We start from the raw sequence: 27,695 nt of genomic DNA on the forward strand, positions 1-27,695 counted from the left end.
AGGTAAATATGCTTACAACGGAAATGATTGATCAAAGCAGACGAAGAATCAGAAATCACTCATCAGTGTGTTTTTATGAACTGTTAATATGTTAAATGAGGACAAAACTTTGTTTTATTTTTTGGAAAGTTAGACGACAAAATAAATTTTCTTTAACCCTCATTGGCCAAATCTATCTTTTTATTTTTGGTCTCAAATGTTCAGCAAAGACAAAACAGATTATTTGAAGTCAAATATATTGCCTGTATGTAATTAAATATACATTTTATTTTTGAGATAACTGATAAAGCTCTCCTGCTAATTAGAAGTAATTTTTTCTTTTTCTTTTTAATTCCATTCCATGGTATAAAAATCTTTCAGGTAACCAGAAAAATATACATGTGGCTGTTTTTATTCAAACTATAAATATTAGTATGACTTCACTGAGCACTTTTAAGGTTACATCAAGTACAAATACCTCCTTATTTTCACATTTGTACTTTTTACTGTTTACATTCCAGCCTAGACCTACTAATAGATTTAACCCTTAATTGGCATATCTACATTTTGATGAATTAGCAAGGAATCATTGTAAGGGTGTAAAACGAACTAGGAACGAGTGCTGTTGAAATATTAAGATCGGTGGCTTGAGACGTAGACGTCAGCTAGGCGGGGGGTAATAAAAACTCCCATTCATCCCGAGGAGGGGCATAATTGGCTTGACCACATCTTGAAACTATCTAGAGTAAGCTATATTGAGGCAATCGTGTGCTTCTGCGTTTAGCGTTTGGTGAACTCTGTTCCCACTGAAATAATGGGTTAGAAAACTCTACAGACTTGATGGATTACACTGACTTTACAAAGCACAGACTCTCGTTTCAAAACAAAACTGATTAAATACTTCACATAAGCCATAATCATTAATGGTGTAATGATTGAGTCCAATGTGAGTCTGAGTTGCGCTCGGTGCGCTGGAGGAGGTGACGGGACCAGAGCGCACTTGGATGAGAGTCACTCAGAACACAGTCTGAGTCCGACTGGACACTTGGTTGTCGCGGTGTGCCTTGGATTCATCGGAACTTTTGGGTTTCTCAACAACACGCTCGTTCTCATCCTGTTCTGTCGCTACAAGGTGCTTCGCTCGCCCATGAACTGTCTTCTGGTGAGCATCTCAGTGAGTGATCTGCTGGTGTGCGTCCTCGGCACTCCGTTCAGCTTCGCCGCCAGTACGCAGGGCCGGTGGCTCATCGGTCGCGCGGGATGCGTGTGGTACGGCTTCATCAATACATTCCTGGGTGAGTCCGTATGTTACAAGCGATGTTGATGAACAATTGGCTTCGGAGGCACCTGTATAGGTTGGTACTTTTGAATCGCACCTCGCAGGCTTAGCTATAAAACATTATTTTTAAATCGTTAAAATGCTACGATGCCATCTGTGTGTAGGGTATTGACAGATGATAAATCTGTAGCGTATTAGAAATGTACTTACAGCACGTTCCTTTTGGGCGTTTTAGGAACCTCTACGTCCGTTACGCGGTCTATAAATGTTTTGCCTTTTTTAAAGTAAAAAGCTATCAGTAGGCTAACATAAAACCGTGTGAAGACGAAAGAGAGAGCTAGATATCAAACATGACACTTAGTGTCTCTTTATATTTCCTCATACCAACTTGACATGAACTTAATTGAATTCAGAACGATAGGCTACTACTCACCTAAGTTTGAATAACCGAAATAACGTTAGTAGTATTTTTTTTTCTTGGGTAGCCTAAATGTTAACACAACAGCTATCGTGTGCTATCTTTATAGGTTTATAGACGTTATCGATATAATTTGTTGTGAGGTAAAAGGTATTCACGAGCTTCCTGTCAGACTCCTGTGCGCGCTGTTCTAGTCGGTTTTGCTTACGCTAATCAAGTCTGTTAGCCTATCCAAAAGTTGCAGTAGGCTATATTATGAATATTACAATTTATTTGAGTAAACGGTTTGAGTTATTGTAAATTGCCCAAATTACATTTTTAATTGGAATTGTAGTATTTTAATAAACTTTAAAAACTCTAAAACCTAAAAATATATATATATATTTTCTTAAATTGTAGTTCACCTGCGCTATAAACATCCAAATTGCCTAATCCAACATATAGGTTATGTTTACACATAATATGAAGGCAGGATAGTCTACCTCACCTGCCTATAGATGGCAATCAGTCAAATGGATGTTGTCTTGTTGACATTTTAAACTAGTTCTGGATAATCTTTAAGTTTTAGTTAGTGTTGTCTTTCTGGAAATGTAACAGTCAAATTATGGTATTCTTTGTAGTGTAATGTCATAGCATGTAAGTAACAGCATATTACCATCTTATACCAAATAATGTACCGTTGCACCACACAGTAGACTACCTTTTTTTTTTTTTTTTTTTTTTTGTAGGGGTGTTAAATTTGCTTAGAAGTACACAGAAAAAGTCGAACCCTCTAAAAAACGAACCAAAGTTCATTGTGCTTTTTCAGACACTTGAAATGTATTTACGCATGACAAAAAATAAAATGTGAACTTGATGAGTTGGAAATTCATTAAATAAGTACAAATTGCAATTATTGGAAACAAATGTGATAACTTTTTTTTTTAAAACAGTTTACAGTTGAAAAGAATAATAAGTCTCCATAATTGGGAAAAAGTTAAACGTCACCAGGAAGGCAGAGATATAATGTTCTTCTGATTAGGGTTTAGCACTCGACCTGGAGGCAAGGAGAGCTGTATTTATAGAAATAAGATGTGTGCTGTCCTGTACTTGACCCATAACACAGTCTCTCAGAGCCTAGTGTAGTGTTTCCATAGAGTAGAATAGCTGTTATGTAGTTAATTAACAGGTCACTTCTCTGTCGCTTTTCTGGTGCCAGCCGACCTTAAGATCAATTAAGTCTGTGTGATTATATGACAATAGATTTTGACATCAATGTTTAAGAGCTCTATATGACCTACTTGGTAATTTAGAATGTTAATGATGCAATGTAATTGTCAAAACCTGAATGACCGCTCAGGGTCCTCTGCTGATTAAAGCTGTACGAATCACCACTGGTTCAATAAAACTATGCCTATGGGAGAACTAAGTGTGCTTTTATGGAGAAAACCTCTGTAATTGGTTCCATTACTTGAAAGCCTGATGGCAACTGCCTCTCATTGCTTTGAAAGAGCTCATTACTTGCTTTCCTGATTAGCTGTCATCAGGAACCATCATGCATATGATATAACATGCTTCTTTACTCTTTCACAACGTGTAATGCCATTATGATGTTAATTGTAAGCAGTGGACTATACACTTGTATCACAGATTATTATCTCCCTTGAATAAATTATATTGTTAAAGTGCTGACAATTCTGATACTTACAAGAAAAAAAGATCTGAGGCTATTTTTTAAACCATCAGTACAGCAAATACATCATCAGGCTCATGGAGATACAGCTTCATCCAGACATGGAACACATTCTCAGTGCAGATTTTATATACACACTCACATCAGGGCAGAGAAAAATGACCGTATTAAGGTTAAAAATGTTCTTGAGACTTTCTTTTTCAAGCTTATACAGTAGTGTAAATAATCAAGCTTATAGGCTCTTTGAACAACATTTTTGAGTCAAGGTCTTTCTAAGCAGCTTTTTTTATGATTACGATGGCAAGATTTTTTTTCTGAGTTGATCTTTAAAACAGTGTGAATGGTAGACGCAAAACACAAGGACATGTGAAGAATTTTTGACTTTCTCTGCATTTCTCTCCAAAAATACGATCTTTTGGATTTATATACCAAAAAAATAATAATAATAAATTGAAAATTGATTTATCTCTTGGCCAAACAGAAAGAACCTACTTAAAAACGGTGTGGTTTGCAGTGTTGCGTATACTCTGAATTTCGCTGCTCAAAGCCCAGTGTTATTGCATTACTAGTATAAAAAAAATTAATTAAACATGAAATCTTGAAAGAAAAGTCTCAAATAGTATTTTTTTGTAAAACCAATAATCTTTATTTACAGTGTCAGAATCTATCAAAATTCTCTTTTTTCATTGTTAAGCAAGGTCAACCCACAGCACTGAACATGATGTATATTACACCGAATAAAGCTTCAGATTTGGCCTTTTACTCAACGTAAACAACCCTTCAAAGGTAATAAGGATATGTAAGTAACTCAGAAATTACTCATAACAGTGCGTTGTGTTGTCTGTGTATCTTTCTTCTGTTTGTACAGGTGTTGTGTCTCTAATCTCCCTGGCGGTGCTCTCTTACGAGCGCTACAACACCATGATGGGGGCCACGCAGGCCGACTCTACCAATTATAGAAAGGTGGCCATGGGTATTGCTTTCTCCTGGATATATTCCATGGTTTGGACTGTTCCGCCACTGTTTGGATGGAGCTGCTACGGCCCGGAGGGTCCCGGCACCACCTGCAGCGTCAACTGGGCCGCCCGGACAGCCAACAACGTGTCTTACATCATCTGTCTGTTTATCTTCTGCCTTATTCTCCCTTTTGTGGTGATTGTCTACAGCTATGGCAGACTCCTTCAGGCTATCACACAGGTAGGTGTCACAACCATTACTGTCTACTACAGCTGATGATTTATTGATTTCAGAAAAGCTTTATGCCTCATATTGCAGACCATTGTGCTTGATTTGTAGTGACTTGGATTCATTTCGTAAGTTACTGGTTGCACAATAAATTTGGCTTGTCTCTGTAAAGTATAATGATAAATAAATAAGTGCTTTTCTTTGATCAAGTTCAATAAAAGTTCCACCTAAAGGGATCGTTCACCCAAAAATGAAAACTCTGGCATCATTTATTCACCGTCAATTTGTTCCAAACCTGTGTTGAACACAAAAGAAAATATTCTGAAGAATGTTGGTAACTTTCACAGTATTTTTTTGGGCATATAATAGTCAATGGTTACGGTCAACCATAATTAATAATTGCAATTATTTTTTACACTTCTTTATTATACACATTTGGCTTATTATATATTGTGAAAGATTCCAGATCAATTATCTACAAACAACAAAAGGGTAGATCAAGGCATCTTCTTTCATATTTTATCATGAAGTATAATCATTGTGTTGTATTAAAATGTGTGTAATGCAATTTCAGGAAAACTGTCCTTGACTCCTTCACATTACATTGCAGCTCATTATTGTGACAAAATGCAGCAAATGATTTACGCAACCTTCCACAAGAGAAACAATTACCTGGACTTCAACTTCAACTTTAATTAGCGTAATATTCACCAATTATTATTAGTTTTCTTGAATGACCATTTTTCACCATTAATTAACAAAACCACTCGGCATGTGGTTCAAATTAAAAACCGTGTGAATATTTCGCTCGCGGCAGTTTCCTATTGTTTCTCTATCTTTTCCAATTTACCAGAGGAAGCCAGATTAATTATTTTTCGACCGCTTGTCCCTGCACTGTCCGTTGATCAACACCAGCTGTCAGCAACAAATTACAATTATTCTCAATGTTTCGCACGAAACATATTGAATGCAAATTAAGCACTGTATAATGCCTGGAAGGAAGCAAATCTTGTCAAAATTTGTATGGAGATGGAAGAAAACATTTCAATTGAGAAGTAGTTTTTATTTGATGTCCCCAGAGTGGCCCATTTTTCTGGAGTAAACAAAACAAAAATGCTCTCAAAGCTCCCACAATTCCTTTCCTTCCTCCCGTCCTTCACAGTGTGGGTGAGCTAACAGAGGCCATCAGCTGTTTACAATAAATGCACTGACACAACAAAACACTTTGATTTGCAACCAAATTACTTTCAGTAGCAACAATGAATGAGAAATCTGCTTGCAAGCTCCATCTTCTCTTCGTCTTAACAGACTACAATGTATGAAATAGATGTTTCAGCACTTTTAATAGACACTGATGTTCAGAGGGAGTTCGGAAACATTCATGTTTATGTAAATTAGCCCTGCCTAAAATGGGCTATTAATGCTTTCAGAACTGAGAGATTCACCTTTTCGTTTCACTTCATTCAGCAGATACTCCTCGCCCAGCCTGTTTCATAGCATTTACCTAAGCACTTTCTTCATAAAGGTGTGCAAAAGCCCTGCTGAATCTCATTTTGGTCTGAAGGTCGTCTATAGATTTCTGAACAATGCCATCCGCAGTGAACTGTATGTGAAGCTGCGGTTTTAATGCATCACAGTACTGTATGTAGGTCAATATTTAGTGCTAGACATCAATGGTGTGATCTAACCTCAGTGGTGAAAACACCCTGCTTCTGACAGATACATGCTTGTGCAAGCAGATAACTTTAAGCCTGGGCTTGTGTAGAAGCAGGAACAAAGGGAGGTCTTCTTAAGCCTGGGCAAAAATAATTTCCAATTAAAGAGTTACTATATCACAAGGGCAGAGAAATGTAAATAAACCTTTAGAATAGACACCTCACAGGGCTTATGATCTTGCAGTCACCTTTTATTTAGCATTTCTCAGAAATCTTTATCACTTAAGTATATATATATATATATATATATATATATATATATATATATATATATATATATATATATATATATATATATATATATATATATATATATATATATATATATATAAAACTTTAATGGAAGTTAAGTGAAGTGAATGGAAGTGAATGCGCAATCGAAGACTGAGAGGGAAACAGGGAAGAGAAGAAATTTTGTTTTGTTTTTTTTTCACACAAAGTATTCTCATAGCTTAATAAAATTACAGTGGAACCACTGATGTCACATGGACTATTTTAACAATGTCCTTACGTCCTTTTTGATCCTTGAACATGGTAGTTGCATTGCTGTCCATGCAGGGTCAGAAAGCTCTCGGATTTCATTAAAAATATTTTAATTTGTGTTCTGAAGATGAACGAAGGACCTTACAGGAGTGATTAATGGCAGAATTTTTATTTTGGGGTGAACTATCCCTTTAAGTGTTCAAGATTTCTCAAACTTTGAAGTTTTGAGCATACCTATACATTCCATTAAAACGTTTTACCACCATTCAATTTAAGTCTTAAAATAGATGATTAGAAACCTTATTGTCACTGTTATGCTTGATACGATTCACTGCCTTCAATTTATTTGGATGTAATTTAATGCAAACCAGTTATAGGCCAATCACAGCATGAGATCAGATAACTACAGCATCGCGTCCACTGAGTGATTGTAGCTCCTCTCCATTGGTATTGAAACATGGGCGCAGAGATGGAATGCTGATAAGCTCTGAGTCTTTTAGACAATTAGCACCCTGTGTTTTTATATGAGATGCAACTCTGACCGTTCCATGCGGAGAAGTCCTGGGGGGACAGGTGCCAGATATATTCACTATCCACTCGGGTAAATCTCAAAGGTGGTGATAAAAATGCCACATGATGTTATATTACAGAGTAACCAGATCTTCAATTAAGCTGAAGGCTCTTTTTAATTGCATCTATCACAAGCAATCAATAAGATAATGATTCACGCACATTCATGATCAATAAACTCCTTCTCGGGCTCTCATTCAGCACATGCTACCTTACTGTGACAGTTTGAATGTCACCTACAGTAAGCAGACCTACAGGTTTTGTCCCTTTGTCCCCCAGAAAGTGTCTGTGTTATATAAGTTTGAATGAAGATTTGACAGTTGTGTATCCACAGTGCATAGAGCACATAGAGTTGCCCTCCCAGCTTTTGTCACTCCACTCAGCTGTTGACTAACCCATCCAAAATGTCACCCAGCAGGGGGTCGACCGCCTTCCCAAAGAACAGCCTCATTTGCTCGGACACGGCCTGTCTCTTTCTGTAAACTCACACTGTGGGTGGAACGGAGTGTACTGGGAAAACGTAGGGAGAAAAATCCAGCGGATTTGCCACACTAGTTTTCATGATCCTTTGAGACAGAACTGTCTGTTTTGCACAAAGACCGGCTGGTTAGACAGAATGAGAGAGAGAAACAAAGTTTACATCTGCTGCACGTTATGTTGCCAGCTTTGAAAAGTGTTGACCTTTTAGCGTTTCAAGGAAGACATTTTGCAGATTAATCTTTAGAATTTGATAGATTTGGATTGGGAAAATACAATCCATTTTTCCCTAGGGTTAGGGGAAAATGGCTTGGATGGTTTTCGTCAGGGTTTATGACCTGCTGTCATTTCTTTCTAAAGGCTGTAATACACTACACAACTTGAAGGAATAGTTCACTCCAGAATTAAAATTTCCTGACAAAAGAAATTAAGGTTCTCCTTAAGGAATGAGAGACTATGGGAACACGCTATGGGAACGCCTTCAGTGTGACCACACTCTGAATCACATAATCAGTCCAATGGATGGAACGAAACGTCATGGGTGGGGTGACATAGCGACCAGGACACCTAAAAGCATGTGCGGTGGATACAGCGGCAGCTTTCTGTCATTCAGCAAATGCTCTGTGTGTGTGTGTGTGTCAGTCTTATTTATTGTTGTCTGTCCCAGTTGCACAAGTATATTATGTCAAATGCTTCTTAAGGGTTAGAGCAAGCAGCATTTTAGACTGTTTGTTCCTCCTGGCCCGCATTGCATTACGGGTGGGGATACACACAGTTTATGTGTTGTGTGTGTGGGAGCAGAGCAGGCACAGTCGGCTCTCGAGGGGGCTGATTGTGCTTCTGCCTGCTGCAGATGCTCTGCTCCCGCCAGGCATGCTTCGAGGAGTGTCTCTGTGCTTGTGATATTGCATTTCGAGTCACGCTGCTGATGAGGCATGGCGGTGATTGAGATCGCAAGGATCGCACATGGATCTAGCGGACAGACAGGCTCGCCTTTTCTCCGCCTGCACTTCCTAGATCTAGTGCTCTCTCTTTGGGTTTGGAAGCCCCCACTGTGGTCTCTTCCCCCTTTGAGTTAGAGCTCGCTGCTGCAGTTGTCTTTCTCAGAGTAGATTTATATTTTTTGCATATAAGCAGACTGCTCTTTGATCGCTCTTTCTCCCTGCCCTCGCAAGCGATTTATGTTTAGTCTGTTTTGGAGCAGAGCACGCACAGTCAGCTCTCGAGGGGGCTGGATGTGTTCTTTCTGTAAATGGATGCTTAGCTCCGCTCCCTCTGACGTTCCTTCTCGAGAGAAGAATGTCTTATGCATATAGAACTGTGTGGCTCGCACATTGCCGAGGAGTCAGTGTGGTGCCCCCGGGACAAAGGCTTCTAGCAGAAGGCAGATCTGTAGACCGTCATTCCCCCTGGATAGTCTTCAGCTAAAATGTCCTAAAAACCTATGGCCCAGGACTTCTGAGGGCCGGCCGACTCTGGGGAAGAGCAGTTTACGCCTCATTATACAGTACCTGTCTCTCCTCGGTGCCCTCAGGAGGTCGATATGTCTACCGATTCTGGGGGGCTCGCTACCTCGAAGAAGGTACAGCTAATTTGGTTGTCCCCTGCCAGTCTTCCGCTTAAGGGCACTGCGCTGGCCGCTCTAAGTAAACCAGAGGCCAGTCTTGAGAGACTGGTTCCCTTAGTAGGTCACCTGGCAGTGTGGGAGCCCCTGTCAAATGTGTTTCATTGGGTCCTGCCCTGAGCAGGCTATGGTTCAGGTATCAGTTTAAGTCTTCGTAGGAGATGACAGGCCTGAGGACCATCATTTTAAATAGAAGATTTCAGCCAGAGGAAAGTCCTGATGCCCATGGTTCAGGACTTCTGAGGGCAGGCCCCTCTGGGGAAGAGCGGTGTACACCTCATTATATGGTGCATGTCTCTACTCATCTGCCAACCATGCCACACACGGTGCTTCAGGGTGCAGCAGTCTTCGGCAAGCACTTCTCTCATTCTCCACCCAGAAACGTAGTGGTACTGAGAGGCTTGCTACCTCCTCGGAGGTCTCTAGTGCAGCTAGTTCGGCCGTCCCCTGCACGTCCACCACTTCAGGGCAGCGAGCTAGCCACTCTGATTACACCAGAGGTCAGTCTCGAAAGACTGATTTCCTTTGTAGACTATTTGGCAGCGTGGAAACTTCTGTCAAATGTGTCTCACTGTGGAGAGAGGCTACAGAATCCATTTCAATAGGGTCATTCCCACTTTATGGGCCTCCGGGCAGGCTCTGGTAATGGAACAAGAAGTAAACACTCTCTTGAGGAAGGAGGCCATCGAGGTGGTCTCTCCTATCTGCAGAGAGTCCGGGTTCTACAGCTGGTATTTCATCATTGCAAAGAAGGAGGGAGGGAGGTCCAAACTCCATTTTAGATCTGCATCAATTGAACCGCTCAGTCATGCGACTGAAGTTCAGGATGCTCACAATCAAACAAGTCTTGTCTCAGATCAGGGCACGAAGACTGGTTTGTCACAATCGATCTAAAAGATGCATCCTTCCCCAACACAGGAAGTCCCTGAGGTTTGCTTTAGAGGGGAAAAGTTTACCAATATCATGTTCTTCCCATCAGCCTTGCACTGTCATCCCGAACTTTTACAAAGTGTGTGGATCCTGCTTAGGATCCTCTGTGACTCCAGGGCATCCGCATACTAAATTCTATCAATGATTGCTTGATACTAGCTCAATCAGAGCAGTTGGTGGTTCATGATTGAGATGTTGTTCTCGCTCATGTGAAAGGGGTTAAGACTAAATGCTAAGAAAATTCGACCATGATGCAGGCATGTCTGTCTCCTGCTCAGATCGGGTCGATCCTCACTGCAGTCTGATCTCCCCTCTCCTTTTGGGGGTCAAGCCTCACTCCTCCAGGAGTTGACCTTCGGAACGCTGCAGGATGTCCACCCTGCCTACTTTGTCAGGTTCCTCCTTGCATTCTGCGCCACTCCTAACTCCTTTTTATCTTGCCTTAGCTGTGCTCTTCCACACTAGGCAGGGATTTGTAAGCCTGACAGAATGGGCATACTCATTACCATAGAGTTTTGATGCAGCTCGAGTTCCTGAAGGGGAATGTCTCGATGTTATGCATGTAACCATGGTTCACCAAGAGAAGGAGATGCTCCATCTCATTTCCATACTATACTTTTTGAGGAAAAATTAACATGATTTTTCTCCATATACTATAATGGACCACAATGGTCCAAATTGCAGTATCAATGCTTTAAAGTACTCTACACAATCCCAGCTGAGGAATAATGTTCTTATCTAGAGAACGATCAATAATTGTTTTTTTATTAAAAAAAAAAAAACTCCACGCATTACATAATCACATTGGAAAGGTCACGTTTTTTCCTAGTGGAAGAAATCTTTTAGGTTTCAAAAGATTTTAACATCCAGGATACGCACATGAATGGACCATTTTTAACAATAAACTGTTTTATGGATATCATGCTAGCTGCTGTCTCTGTTTTCTTTGTTTTCAAATTGCGCCTAATGACTTACAACTTAATTAGTCTGTAATTAGCAGTGTAATCCCTCTTAATTAGGAGCTTTCATATGCCATTGGCAATTATGTCTTTTTGCAGAATTGGTATTCCAGGTTAAGTGCCCAGATGTTGTGAAAGCTACTTTCATATTCTGAAAATGGAACACATAAACTTCAAGACAAGTGATAGATTAATACTGTCAGCACTTGCAGGTAGTTCTTAACCAGGGGTGTCCAGTTCTGTTCCTGGGAGGCCACAATCCCGGAGAGTTTAGCTTCATTCCTAATTTATCACTTCTGAACCATAATGTTTTCAGGATTGCTGGTGTGTTGGGGCAGATTGAAACTAAACTCTGCAGGACATAGACTCTCCAGATCAGGATTAGACATCCATCTCTCTCCCAGTCTTTCCTCATCCCCTGTTATATTTCGACAGAACAGACAGCCCTCAGGAAATCAGAAAATTCAACAAAACTCTGTTGTCACATGTCCTTATTACAACCACTGCTGAAATGCTACTCTGCACTAATGAAAGAGAAAGTTACAAGGCAAATTTTGAAAATGTGCTGCATTGTCATTCTATCTAGCGCTAATTAGAGCAGTTTTTGGTGTTGTTGTTGTGGTGAATGTTGCAGCAGTTCTTAAAGGGATAGTTTACCCCAAAATTTAAATTAGTCCAAGATTTACTCACCCTCAGGGCATCCTCGGCGTGTCTGACATCTGTAAAATTGCAGTGAATGGTGCCCCCGTTTCTGAATCCCCCAAAAAAGTATCCATCCATCATTAAACTACTCCTCATGGCTTTAGGGTGTTAATAAAGGCCTTCTGTAGTGAAACAATGCGTTAGTTTAAGAAAAATATAGTTTCTTAAAACTTTATAAACTGTAATGTCCTGCTTTTGATCGCTCAAGCAGGCATTTTCACAACAAGGCGGTCGGCCGTATGACATAGGCGTAATGAAAGGCGAAACGTAAGATCTGGGGAGAGAGTGATGAACACGGATGCACAGAGGAGAAAGCAAAACAAAACACCTGTCAAAAACGTATTTAAACATCCTCGGTATTGACATGAACACGCCATTTTAATCAAAACAGATACAGTTTAAAACTTGGTTCTCGCAAGATTACATGCTTCTCCCCGGAGCTTACTCTCACGAGACTACAGTATTCTGTACTACAGTACTGTAACTCCATTATCCGTTGTATTAGACAAATTTAATGAAATTTTATGATAGTGTTATATAACACAAAGTTTAATGTTATAAATGTTCTTTTATTTTTAAAAACCTTGCTAGATTTTTATTATGTTAGTCCAACAACTTTGAATAGGGTCCATTAAGGTAATAATATAAAATTTGAATAGGTACATTTACACTAAATACAATTAAACGCTTGGAAATATATCTTAATGAACTGAAAATTCAATGAAATGGAATTTGTGTAAATATTCCACTACAAAATAATTGATTCATTGTGAACAAATTTTACATGACTCTTCAAAACAAACTGGTTCACTAAAACGTCAAAATTATTTGACTTTCCAAAACTATTAAAAGTTGATATGATTTTTCTAGGTGGTCTGGGATTCAGCACCAGATGATTAAAGTTACTTCCTGTAAATAATGTAATAATCCGCTTGCACAGTTCAATGCTGTTCATCTATCCTGCACAGACTGTTTCCTTGTGTAATTTATATCACTGGCATTTGATTGGGTTTATTAAGTCTATAACAGTGGACACTAAATTTGATTAAAATTCTATGAAAAATAGAGGGATATAATTACACACAGAAAATGAGATTAATGGTGGAAGGAGTGTTTGTATTACTGAACACACCCTAGAATAAAGTGCAGACAAGAATGTGCTGAACTCATTTTGCCAGACTGTTTACTTAAAGGCATTGATTTATGCATGCTGTACAAGCAACTGTAGCTGCTTAAAGAATAGAGGAAGTCCAGGAGCAATAAAGAACGAGAGGCACAGAGCAACACTCTCTCCTGGGAACTTTTTATGCAGCTGTACTCATAACTGTTCTGCCCACCTGTCAGAGAGGAGATTTAATGATCTACTCCACTGTATCTGTGTAGTGCAGTTGACGACAGATCAGGTTATGCCCCAAATCAATCAAGAGCCAATCGTCAGGGCCTATTTTACTGAAATGGGTCGGTTTTATCTCATCTCTTTTCTGTCACTCTGCTCCTACTCATCATCCATGTACTGTACCATCCCCTTTTTCTCTCTCTGGCTGCCACTTTCTTTAAGTCTGTTTTGCTCTGTGCTTCTCAACTGTTCCATCTGTCACTCCAGCCATCCAGTTTTCAACTATCAACTCTCTTTTGCTACTTACTTACTTGTCTCTCATGTGCGTGTGAGAGAGAGGAAAAAGAGAAGGATTTTTACCGGCAGTTTCTCCTCTCACTTTACCTTTATTTAAAGTCTGAGACCACATTTCAAATCCTAGGATAAATCTGAATTAATGTTTTATTTATTGATTTTGTCTTCTTATTTCTTCCTGTTTATTTATTTTCTTTTTTGAAACGTGTATTTAGAACTTCTATCTAAAAATCTAAATATAAGCATTTTTACTAGTAGTCTCAGACTTTTGTATTGTACCAACCACTGATTGTATAAACAAATGTTTCCTAAATTAAGTCTTTACAAAACAAACAAAAAAAAAATTACCACTTCTCTATTCTTATTAAGTAAAATGTAGGGCAGAGGTTCTTAAAGAGGGTCCTGTGGGGATGTACATGAAAATATTTATAATGGCGTCTTTGTAATGCCGATGTCATAAATGTCAAAGTTTTATTGACAAGTAAAATTTCCCATTAGAGGCTTTAGTGATTAACAGCCCCAGAAAGGATCTGGGGATTATTTTTTGAGTAGATTTATGGGGAAATCTGCAGAATGGATTTAAGCATGGTAAAATGTGCTAATCGGTCTACTACTCTATAATTGGTAGCTGAAAACATAATCAAATTAGCCAAAATATGTAATAATCAAGCATGAAAGGGTTGGGGGATGTGTAGAACTTTGTGAATGAAGGGTGTTCCAGTTCTGTGGATGTAGATTGTGTGTGGGCCTGCTTTTCAGTTGCCAAATTATTGCTACTTTTAATTAATGACTACATTTCTATCATCAAACAGATGCATCTGTTTTCATAATTGATGTGAGGTTACTGTAATTTGCCAACTATACCATGCTCAGAGAAATTATTTGATGATAACAAACTGTGCATTAACTTCATGCAAACAGACTTACTGTATCTTTATATAACTGTTCAACTATTGTTTTTTATACTGGTAGCAACTAATGGCTTTATGTATGAAATTAATAATATTGTATATGTGTAGACCGGATTCATGACCATTTCTAAGGCTAATATTGATTAAGGTTGCAAAAAGGTTGATTCCAATAGCATTGTGGGTAGCATTGTTGTGCTTTGGGCGTCCCGAGTTCGATTCTTGACTCGTGGACTTTTTGTACCCCTCTCTCTCCCAAGATAGAGATTTCTTCATTCAATTTGATTTTGATTAAGAAGCACTCTGTCTTTTGGAGACTTTCCAGGATTTTTGGAAACTTTTTGGAGAGATTCTGGAAATTTTCCACCCCTTTGCAACCCTAATATCCTGATTCCTGAAGAAGCTCTCAATCTCTCTATCTCAGTCTCTTTGCTAATACTGTAAATGTATACAGGGCAGTGTTAAAGACTCATCTAAACTGGAAACTTGTCTTTTTAAACTAAGTTTCAAAAGAAGCCACTCATTAGAATCATTTGTTTCAGAAATCAGGCTTCACTGGTCTCACAGCTTGTTTTTGATTCACCAAAAAGAACTAGCTTGTTTGTTTGTGAATCCCTACATTACTGGTAGCACTTGTTTGTTTTTGCATGCAGCTCAACTTGATAGAAAGACATTTCTTACCATTTTCTGGAACTGTTTCATCACATTCAACACTGACCACGAACTGATGTTTACAACTCTCTTACAGTAACTCTAAAGACACAGCAGCCTATAAAAAACTTTTAAGGACCGTCACCATCTCGCTTAAGTATTTAGAATTGAACGCTTCACAATATCAGCAGAATATCAGGTTCACCAGAGAACTGAAAGATTTACCCACATTGCCCTTGACTGCTCACAGACTGATTTCTTTTCCTAATGGAGACTGTTGTTTTTCCAGTATCAGAGAAGACCTCCAGTGAGATCTCCAGAAACAAAGTTAAGTTTAAAGGTCTCAGCTGTGATCGCAGCCAAACGGCTTTCAGAATCTTTCTAGCCACATGATGTTTCACATTCACCTACCCACATACAGGATTCTCCCAAACCAAATGCTCTCTGGCATCCACAAGAGCTGCCACGCGCATTAGCATCTCCTTCACAGCGCTCCATCCTGCTGGGTTTGCCACCTTATGACTGCAGGGCTCACATGCACCCAGAGGGGAGAATCTCATTACCACAACACCAACAGAAAACACATGGATTTACATGTATTCGCCTGCATTAATGATGCAACCTATGTGGACTCTTGCAGTTTGTGACTCTCCAGGTGCATTTTAGAAGTTTGACAGCTCTGGATGTCATCAGATTTTGGTGCATCTTAGTTGTTAATCTATTCAATCTGGTTTCTCGGAGGGGGGAAAAAATTGTTTATTTATGCTAATAATGTTTTGAACGCTGATTGAGCATATGCTTTCACACTCTGTGTGATTATTATAATGTTCCCAAAGCTTATTTTCTGTCCTATTTCACAGTTTATTTGTTTAATCCATTTAGCATCTCGGCACTTTTAAATAGCTGCTTGTAATTGCTATTCCCTAGCAATAATGTTTCATCAGGAGTTGTGCTGTAATTACTGGAATTCATTTGAGGATTATGGAAAGCGGACACACACCTACACAGACTGTCTCCTATTGTGATTCACATTTGAGGTTGTCCATCTTCAGTCATCTCTACACGGTATCCTGTTTTTAATGTGACCGTGAAGTTTCCACCTGTCAATCAAACTTAAATTGTGTGGAAGTTGTGGATGTCTTGCGGGGTTATAAACTGCCCTTTTTTGTCCACCCACCTCAGCGTTGCATCTCAAACAGCCGTCACATCTTCTCACTTTTAATTGGAAGTGCGTCCACAGATGTGCCACTGGCCGTGGCCTCTGGTGATGTCTGCCGCCATGACTTTACTCCCCCACAGGCCTTCAAACCTTGCAGGCCATGTTATTCACAGCCTGCACCCCTGAGTGTTGCCCTTCTCTGCATATAGGATTTATTTTTAATGTGACCACTAAAAAAAGACCCAGAATACTGTGGCGCAACTCAATGGGGAGCCTATTAGCAACTTGACATTGATCTGACATTCTGCTAAGTAATAATTTGTCAAGTTGTGGCTTCTCCTCAAGGTGGACGGTGGAAACGAGGGTGTCTTGCGAGGACCACCTGTGAGTAAAGTGCCACACTTGTTCCACTCCATTGCTCTTAATTAGCTCTTAGTCAAAGCACAGTTTTGATCCGCTGAGTGCAGGGCTTCAGCCATTACACACTTGAAGTACAGACCCATGAGGAAGACATGTTCATGTTGTAATTTAAAGTATAGGATATTATTCAAAGCACTGTATGACTCTGATCATTAAGTTATATGAGAGAAAATGTGGCTTAAAGTAGAGGTGAATTATTCCCAATTTAATGGGGCTACTTTACATTCCACACTTTCTCTCCTTTCCATCCATCTTCATTAATTTCACTTGTATAGACACTTATTTAGGTGTGACAACACGGAACGGTCACTGGCTCTCGCTGTGAATGTCTTCAGAATGGTAGTCACATACATGTGAGAACTAGTGGTGTTTTGACATTAATGATGTTGTGTTGACAAGTTATTGAATGCAGGAAGAATGGGATTTGAGTATTTTGCCCAGATAAATGTACTTGTTTAAAGCTCATACGTTCAAGATATTATTACATATTTAGAATTAAATGTGCATTTCTGCACCCCATTTTCTAACAAAATATAGTGAATTTAAAAAAAAAAATTTATTTGGTAGGTAATTTCTGATGTTGGACCAAACTGTGTGTTAAATGTCATTCGTAGACTAAAACAACTTTTTGAAAATTATTTTTTAAATTACATTGTTTTTTAATCCCCAAACTTTTGAACCGTGGTATATACGTTTGTTATTCAAAAGAAATTCTGAAAGAGATGATATAGAAAATTACTTTTTGAAGTGAGTTTGTTCCACATACACATTGAAGTCTCAGAGGAGATTACACTGCAGAAGACCACTGCACCAAACTTCAGGGACTAAAGTTCAACCAAAGTAGCAACTCTCAGCTCTTGGGTGCCTGCAAAAGAGCACTTAGCAGCTGTCAGACAAAGTGTTACAATACTGAGAAAATGGTGCATCATGCTCAGTAAGCAATTCTACATCGTCTAATGGCCCTTCTGTTCACCCATTGTTGTGTTTAAGAGTCTATTACAGACCAGAGCGATCGATTTCATGGCTGTATCCATTTCTGCCAGACTGGCTTGAACCTATATGCTAAACGCTCAATGAGGCATTTAATCTGTGAATGTCTGCATGTACAGTTTTATTACTTTGGATAAAGTGACGTAGCTGTCCAGTGTGATGCCACGTTTCTCAGATCTTATTTATTTTTCTTTCCTCATCTTTTCCCCCATCAAAATCACAAAGATGAGCAGGATCAATACAGCGGTGAGTCGAAAACGGGAGCAGCGTGTTCTCTTCATGGTGGTCACCATGGTGGTGTTTTACTTGCTCTGCTGGCTGCCCTATGGGGTTATGGCCCTGCTGGCTACGTTCGGGCATCCCGGCCTGGTCACGGCAGCGGCCAGCATCATTCCTTCTCTGTTAGCCAAGAGCAGCACTGTCATAAACCCTATCATCTACATCTTCATGAACAAACAGGTGGGTGCCAAAAGAAAAAAAAAACTGTTTTAACTGCTATTCAATCAGTGTGTAAAGATGCTTGTTTGTCCTTCAGTGAACATAGGGTGACTATACGTCTTCTTTTTCCTGTATATGTCCTAGTAGTTTGGACAATAGCCTGCACGTAATTGGTCAAACTATATTTCAGTCAGTATCTTCAGCAACCATGAAAACTTTAGGTAAATCAACCAAAACCTGGCCATTTAATCCCATTTTTATATTCCAGTTTTGACGTGTCTGGGAAAAAGATGACATATGATCAACCTGTAGTGGATGGCTATGATATGAATATTATATTACATGTGATTTTTGCGTTTATTTGCATCAAATGCAGCACATGCTTTTTTATACATTTGAATGGTTAAGTCACACTTAAAAATTAATCTAATTGCAAGAAAATGCTTACTTATTTTTGCTAAAAATTACCTTCAGAGTCACAAGTGGTTGCAGAAAAGACAGAAAATGTCAGTTTTGAGAAAGGTTAAACATAGTTTAATCCTGCTTAGATGCTGTAAATATACTTTTGTTGCTACTGTATTTTTATAATGAGCTCATTCAGTTCATTGCTATATTTAGTCTTTAACAAAAATAATCTCATGGTTTTTTTTATAAGAAGTGGACACACTGACTGCAGTATTGCTTGAGTTCTCTCATATTTAGCAAGGTTTTCAGTTGAGGTGTCATTCCCAAAAGCACATTATCAACACCTTATTTTAAAATGTATTTAACAGCACAGATCACACAAACTAATAAGTTAAAGTCGTTATTTCTCTGACGTTGACATGTATAAAGCCACTTTTGAATGTGAAATATAAGGACTGTGTTGAACTTAGGGAACAAAACCTGGGCTGAAAAAAATGAGAAGGAAAAATCGTATAAATAACTTAACTAGGTTCGTAAGATTCTATCAAGGTCACTCAACTCATTAATTCAGGCCATTATATATTAAATTCTAACCTTTTAATGGGTTATGCAATGAAAAATTACAAGGCTGACATCCACAGAACATATTATTTAAACTACCATTTAAAATTTTCATTGAGATGTAATATTCAAATCAGGTTCTCAGGTTCAGTTTTTCATTGGGGAGAGGAACTGAACAAGGATTTGCATTTTTCTATCACTGGTTTTGAATCTGTTTTGAATTGTACTCTGCTGATAAGCTTCAACCTCCCTTCTGCTCATATTTTTCCTTTCATAATAAAAAAAATTAACTGAAGGCAAAAACTAAAGGCAACATTTTATGCAAATTTACTGACTTAACTTTTAAATGTCAAGATGCCACAAATTGAAACTATATATTACCCTTGACCACAAAATCAGTCACAAGGATACATTTTTTAAAATGGAAAAAAGCTGTATGAATACATTTTCCATTGATGTACTGTATGGTTTGTTGGGATCAGACAGTATTTGGCTTGAGATACAACTATTTGAATGTCTGGAATTTGAGGGTGTAAAAAGAAAAATCAAAATATTTAAAAAATTGCCTTTAAAGCTATCCAAATGAAGTCTTTAGACATGCATATTACTATAATCAAAAATGAAGTTTTGATATATTTACGGTAGGACTTTTTTCAAAATATCTTCATGAAACATGATATTTACTTAATATGCTATTATGATTTTTGACATTGTAGAAAAAATGAATACTTTTGCCCATACAATGTATTGTTGGCTATTGCTACAAATACGCCTGTGTGACTTATGACTGGTTTTGTGGTCCAGGTTCACATATATTAAAGTCTCTTAAAGGAATACTTCAACCATAAAATGAAAATTCTGTCATGATTTACTGAACCTCGTGTCATTCCAAACATTTATGACCTTTTTTCTTCTATAGAACATTAAATATCTCGTTTTGTCCATATATTGGAAGTATGATTGGTCACCATTTGGTTATCATCGCACAGAAAAAGTCAGTGAGACAGGTTTGGAAAGACATAAAGGTGTATAAATGATAAGATGACCATTTTTGGGTGATCTATCCCTTTAAGTATGAGACTGAAATGTGTTCCGTGTACACTTTTTGTTTTAAATTGTTCATTTTTATATTTCTACATTTCTATATGGAATGTACATTTTGTGGAGAGCAAAGTATTGAAAACTGCATATAAATACTCATGACGTGATCAAACATGAAATGCCACACACCTTGATCATATTAAGTTGATGAAAAATCAGCTTCAATAATGTGAATTAAACTGGCAAATGGCCAAACAATGCAACCATATTGATTACTCAAGCTTCAGTGCATGCTGGGAAGAGGGAAAATGGGACTGAATCACAAAACCATTTTTCCATCCTATTTGAGGTAAAAATAATTAATTCAACTAACCTTCTAAATTTGTCAGTTTGACTTTAAAAATCAGAATATAATGTAATAGATTAAAATGGCTGTTCAACTCCATCCCATGCAGCTTTGATGGCTGATTTGTATTCCAGCAGTTTATGGCTGGACAAAACAATCAAATAGTTATGCATGCAATTATGTTCAAGTGTTTGGAAGAATGCACAAACCATTTGAGAAAATAAAATCTTTCAATGCTGTAGTTTTTGTTTGTTCAAGGATTGTGAAGAAAGTAGTAGGAAGTTTCAAAGAAACTTTTCCTTCAAAGAAGCACCTCTTATATGATCAACCTGATATAAGATGCACATTTTATTATTTCTGAACTTGTGTACATGTGAACAGGTTGTGTTTGTAATATCTGTGCACTTCTCTTCTGTATGGGTTTAAGCTTCTGCCCCAAACAATTGCTTGTGATAAGACCGGAGATGAAGACTTGGAGAAACTAGTTTTGCCTGTCGGAGGAGACACCAGTCACCTGTATGTCATTTTCAGTCTTCAATTCCTCCCAGCCCGTAACTATGGAAACTGTGAGTTGAGGCGAGTTGAAGACTTAAAGTGCTGTACAGATTCAAGTATCTACTCGGCATGTGTCGATATGACCGGTGGAGATTGAAAGACAGCGAAAAATGGAAGAGTACCGGGAAAAAAAAGTGAGTTTTGGAATGCGAGAGAGCTGTGAAGTTCCTGAGCCCGTGAGTAAATAACAGTACTTTTATACCACCCGGGTTCAGGAGCTGTCATGCTATGTGGTAATTACATTTACTGCTTCCTCTTTCTCTTTTTTGGGATGCAAGGAATTTTCTAGCACATTTCGCATTTTCTCCCTTATTAAGAGCACAATGTATAGGAATACTTGGAGGAATCATCAGTATGCTGAAAACCTCCCTTGTTCATTAACAAGCACGTGTCAGTTGCACCCCAAAAACAATTTTTTTTCTTAGTTTCCAGTAGAAACATCCTTAAAGCATTCTTAAAACAGTTTATACATTTTAATATTAGTAAAGCTGTGTTTTTTAGTTGAAATATCATGAATTACATTTATTTCATTTTGTTTTTATTTAATTTTATTTGACTGTTTATTTTATTCTTGTTCATATTTTATTAATTCATAGAATTTAGTGAGGTTTATGCTTAAAACAAGAAGCCCATAAACCCTGAATATAAACTATTTTTTTTGTTTTTCTTTTTTTTACTTTTTTCTCACAATTGCAAGTATACATATCTCAATTCTTCATAGAATTATGAGTTTATATCTTATAAGTATTACTTAATATCTCCATAACCTTATTCAGAATTGTGAGGAAAACTGTCTAAATTATGAGATATAAAATCGTTATCTTTTATCTGGAATTGCTCTGTTTATTATTATTATTTTGTGAAAGGTTACTGCAAATAGACACATTATCGCACACTGTGTAAGAAACAATAAGACCCACAGTGCCAGCTTCAGAATTAAGAGCTTTCCAGAGAGACAGGCAGTTCTTCCAAGCAGTGGGATCAGTTATTCCGGACCACCTGTGAACAGGTGTAGCGTAATTGGCGAGGATGTTCTGTCCTGCTCTTCCAAGCTTTTCAGTGCCCCACAGAGAGTTAATCATCTCCATTCCAGACCATCATCCGCTTGAAAGTCTGCTACCCAGCACTCCTCTCATATCCGGACTGCTGCCGGCCAACTAAACATTCACTGATCCAGCATGAGTACACACTGAAATTATTGCTCATTATCTGTCAGAGGTGAAAATGATTCCCTGAACCCCGACTGCTCAAGATTGCAAAGATATTTTTCCCTCCGAGTTTGATTTGAATTTTCACACTTGGAGATATCAGATGTTCTCATCATGGGGAACATGCAAATAACTGTAAATGTGAAAGGGTTTTTTCAGGCCCACACAGATTCTGCGCTCTTCTGATTCCTGTAAAATTGGAAGGCCGGTTGTTCACAAAAGTTCTACTTGTCCTCCATCCCTGGCTTGTTTAAAAAATAAAGCTAATTTGATGAATGCGTTAAAATAAATATGAGTACTGCTCTCACATTTTTTCTAGACTTGCATCCTTAAAGGAGTTTTTTTTTGTGTTTAAAAAAGTTAAATGGACAGTATACCCAAAAGTAAAAATCTTTGTTGTTCAGTATATGTATATGCAACATAAAATAAGACATTTGGAAGAAAATTGGTAACCCAAAAAATGTATATGGACAAAAATACAATGGAAGTATATGGTTACCAACATTCTGTAAAATATGTTCATGTTCATCACACAGAAGAAAGAATGTCATAAAAGCTTGGAAGGACGTAAGGGTGAGCAAAAAAAAAATGCATTTACTCACATTATATTCAAAATATCTAAAGAAATGTAGAAGAAAGAAACACATACAGGTTTTGAACAACATGACGGGGAGTAAATTATGCCAGAGTTTTAATTTTTGAAGGAATTATTTTTACTTAAACTATTTTTATGGTTAAGGAAATTACAATTCATGTAAAGATGCCATCTTCCTTTAAATGTCAAAATTAAATTTTCATCTTGTATTTCTGTCATTTTATTTACATGAATTCATCCATAAAAATGTTAATTAAGCAGTGAAGCTGTTAAAATCCTTTTTGGTGAGACATGAACTAAATATTTACAGACATTATTGCTGTTGGTGTCACATCAGCAGAAATAACAACTTTTCTAGTGTCATGAAAATTAAGTTTAAATCTGTCAACATAGGCTATCATATAAATGTTTAATAAGTTGTGTCCCTGTGGCTATATTAATACAGTAAATGTGGATATAAACTGTGCACATTTCAATATTTACTCTGTGTACTTCCTTTGTAGCTTCCTTATTGTAACTATGGCATGAGTCAAAAGTTTTTTTCTGTGGTAACAAACATTTTGCCACAAATACTGGCACTAGAGCTTAATTTGCTTTTGACCAGGAGCATTGATTTACCCATGAACAGATTACACATACTAATCATCAAAAATAATATCATATAATCCAAGTAAATTCAGTTAGTGAACGTGCTAAATCAAAGTGCCACATGTGCTAAATCTGATCAAACACCCAGGCAGATAGTTGTGTTAACTGTCCTACAGCATGTCCACATGCACAGCCACCTTCTGTGCCACCTTCGTCATCTCTGCGGGGTTCACCAGACCTCCTGCCAGCCCCTGTAATGAGTGTGTGGATCTGACTCATTCCTTCCACCTTAACCGTATCACATTCCTCACCTGTCCTCTGTACCAAAAAAGTGCATACTGTAGCGCACACCTGTGATGGCTGACAACGATGAGACCAATTTTCAGATTCGAACAGTTCGATTACGTTACAGGTCATCTATGTCAGTACAAACATAAGGAGATATTTGTTAGGACAAGTGGATTCATGGAGAGATTTTGTGAGGACATGGTCATGCATGATTGCGTCCCATCAGCACTAGCAGAACGCAGAATGGCCATTAATAGGCTGAGTGAAGCCGATTGTCTTGGGAAAAGTGTGTATTTGAAGTCTACCATTAACCGTGAACTCCTGACCCCAATCTAAACCCCTTCAGTTGTCTGTCTCTTTCTGACTCTCAGTTTTCAGGCACTGATAATTGAGTATCAAAAAAGCATTTATCTTTTAATACAGTAATATTTCTTGTATATGATATACAAAGAAACTGAACTGAAAAAACATCTGCGGCTCTTGGCATCTTCTGAGGAAATGTAGTAGACTATAAGTATACAGTGAACATGGACGTATACTAAGTATACTACGTTTTCTCAAGGGGTGAAATCTTCCTCTGTGTTTTGTGGATTTAAGTTTTTTTAAATGATGCTTTGTATGTTTGTATATATATATAAATTCATTGATATTACTGTTTTAATTTAATATATATTTACATTGATATTAATACATTTGAATTAAATTGAATTATCATTTTTAATGACCTACAAATGACATCTTTCTTGTTGATTTTATGTCATAATGCTTCTGTGTTTGCCCTAAACTAACCTAAAGCCCTAAACTTTATTTCCAGATTGAAATCAATTTTTTTAATCGGTTTTCAATGTTATTTCAGTCACTATCCCAAAGCAGAGAGGATTTTGAAGGGTGTATTAGTTACACTCCCCTTCTGAGGGAACAATTAATGACTAGCCATTCATTTACTCAACACTTGCATGAAATCGTGTTCCAATCTGATGGTGGTATTGAGCCAAGGCCACACAAACATTTCCTTATTTCATTCTGCTGTAAATGGTTTTGCTTGGAGCAAAATATATTGCTTGATCATTAAGGTTAAAATAAGAGTATCTGTTACAGAAATTGAGTTTCTGAACTTTTAGGACAAACACTTGCACCTTTCAGTATTCTTAAAACACTCTTCAAAGTTTAGGCAGGCTGGATCTGTCAGAACATTTTATGGTGAAGGTTGTTTTCTTGCTATCTATCTATCTATCTATCTATCTATCTATCTATCTATCTATCTATCTATCTATCTATCTATCTATCTATCTATCTATCTATCTATCTATCTATCTATCTATCTATCTATCTATCTATCTATCTATCGTAAGGTTATGTAGATTATAAATGTAAATGATATTATCGCCAGCACTAATCTCCTAAATGGAGATATTAAGGTATAAACCTTCCTTCTTATTTTTGCCTAGTTTTTCTGTATAAATATCTAAACATTCTTAATTTAGGATACATTTGAGAAGCAAAATGGCATGATACGTGTTGTTTTCAAACATCTCCCAGTGAGGTCAGAAATTGTTTTGTTTTACTCTTTTAATATTTATTTATTTATTTATTTTATTTATTTTTTTGCAGTGTTGTGAAATAAATTTGGCTTGACTTAACTTTTCCGAACCTGAATGACTGACTTTTTTCTGTGGAAAACAAAAGAAGATACATATTTAAAAAAAAAACAAAAAAAAAAAACACGAGAGATGTTTTGTCCATACACTTAAAGTCACTGGAGTCCAAAACAACTTTGACTTTAAAGGTAAGAAATTTTTCAAAATATAATTTTTTGTGTTCCCACAGAAGAAAGAAAGTAATTCAGGTTTGGAACTACATACGAGTGAGTAAATTCTAACAGAATGTTCATTTGTGCATCAGCTATTCCTTTTAAGCATTAGAAATGTAACCCCAGCTCTTTCAATCTGTCTTTGTGGGTCAGTTTTGCAGATGTTTCCATGCGCTCATCATGTGCACCACCCTAGAGAGAGGATCCAGCTTCAAAAACTCCTCCAAAGTCACCAAAACTCTCAGGACAGTGCGACATGCCAATGGCCAGAAAATGACCTTTGCTGTGACCACAGCTGGCCATCCTAATATCTTTGCTCCTAACAGCGGCGGGCAGAAAACTTCCTCAGAGGGAGAGAAACCATCTCCTGCTGTGGGCCAGGGCAACAGCAGACCTGTTGTCTCTCTTGTGGCCTACTACAATGGTTGAGCTCATACAGTCAAGCCAAACCGATAATAATACAGTGGAATTAGAAGTGACGGAGGTCACGGATTGCATGAAAAGAAAAAAATAATTGATAAGTGGGTGTGTCTTGCAAAGGAATGTGGAACTAGGACACGTCCCTCACTGACAGTTGTGTGCATTTTAGCCAGATGCAACTCTTTGAAGTTAAAAACATCTTAATAATGGATGTTGGTTTTTGCTAAATAAGATGTTAAGCGATGAACTGGAGTTGGACTCTCATTCTGACGTCACCCATTCACTGCAGAGGATCTAGTGGAGAGCAAGTATGTAATGCTACATTTCTCCAAATCTGTTCAGATGAAGAAACAAACTCATCTACATCTTGGGCGGGCTTGAGAATGTTAATTTTCAGATAATTTTCTTTTTTGTGTGAATTATTCCATTATGGGCTATATGTTGCTTAAATTTAAAGGCGTTATATCATTTGAAATACAGACATTGAATAACTTGCTCATCAATCTTAAAAGAGAATCTGTGGAGTCTTGAACATAAGATATTCAAATTCATATTCAAAATACATTTAACTTGTCAGCATGTACACATCAGTAATTCCTTTTCATTGTTAACTAATTCTCCAAGTAGAGCGAGATATGAAGAATATCCACCGAACGTCGTGCTTGGCTGTGTTTTAATACTTTATTTTTATCAAGGACCCTGATCACATCAATGAGTTTGTGCAGCTCATTTCAGCTGGACTTGTTTTATGACAATCCTTAAAATGTTTGAGGATATGAAACCTGTTTTGAGCTGTAAGAAACCTTGGCTAACATTAATTGACCTCAGGGAAAAAAATGTGAAATGTATGACCCCTTTAATAACAATTATAATGCAAAAGTCTTTGAAAAACACTTTACAAGTATTTATATGTAAGCTCTATTTTAGCTTTCTGTCCATTTTAACAGATGTTGTATAACATTTAAAACTGCTTAGCAAATGAAAACAATCCAGGAATAGCTCTCCATAGCCTTGCAAGTGTATTTCCGAGTTTAAATAAGCAAATCATTGATTTGAAATACATAATTTCCTTGGCACGTTATGCGAAATCAGCTGGAGGCACCCATCCCATTAAAACCGGTTATCATACTGTTTACACACACACACACAGAAAATAATCATTAAAAGCCAAAAAGATTTCATAAACTACAACGTACACTATCATAAAGCAATGATGCCTTGGAGCCAAAACCTGCAACAGAATCTGTTGACAATGGAATTCATTTCAGTTTAATAAATTATAGTGATTGTTTCTGTGTTTTCGATTTGTTTTGTTTTGATTCTGGTGTTTTGTAATCAATATTTCAATTTGTATGGCATCAGAAGGACAGGTTTCTCAGCAACGAGCAGACTGTTGACTCCTCAAGACTTGAATAATGTGGGATTGGCCCCGGGGTCCGTAGTGGGACTGTGACTGTTCCTATCAGATGATCCGTGTTTACTACTGCAGCAACTTTCACAATCAAACAACAAAAAAGGATGTATTTCTGTTATAACTTAGTGAATCATATAAACTGACTCTGAAAAATATTTGAAAGACGTAGACTATATTTTCTGACTTATCAAAAGCATTTCTTATTGTAAGTGTTTTAGTGTCATATTTTTGCTGATCAATTTTAATTTCCATTTTTGTGCATATCTTTCTTTAGT

The 27,695-nt window shown here is 37.5% G+C and overlaps 1 protein-coding gene across 1 annotated transcript; it reads left to right on the forward strand.

Annotated features, from left to right (window-relative positions):
- Positions 1-714: 714 nt before the first annotated feature.
- LOC132116178 (parapinopsin-like) lies at positions 715-27,303 on the forward strand. Its single transcript, XM_059524843.1, has 4 exons — positions 715-1,274; positions 4,217-4,545; positions 17,977-18,210; positions 25,740-27,303. Exons 1-4 carry the CDS (start codon positions 911-913, stop codon positions 26,013-26,015), a joined length of 1,203 nt encoding a protein of 400 aa, XP_059380826.1. The 5' UTR covers positions 715-910; the 3' UTR covers positions 26,016-27,303.
- Positions 27,304-27,695: the final 392 nt, after the last annotated feature.

Source organism: Carassius carassius, chromosome 35 (assembly GCF_963082965.1).
Source record: "Carassius carassius chromosome 35, fCarCar2.1, whole genome shotgun sequence".
NCBI lineage: Eukaryota > Metazoa > Chordata > Actinopteri > Cypriniformes > Cyprinidae > Carassius > Carassius carassius.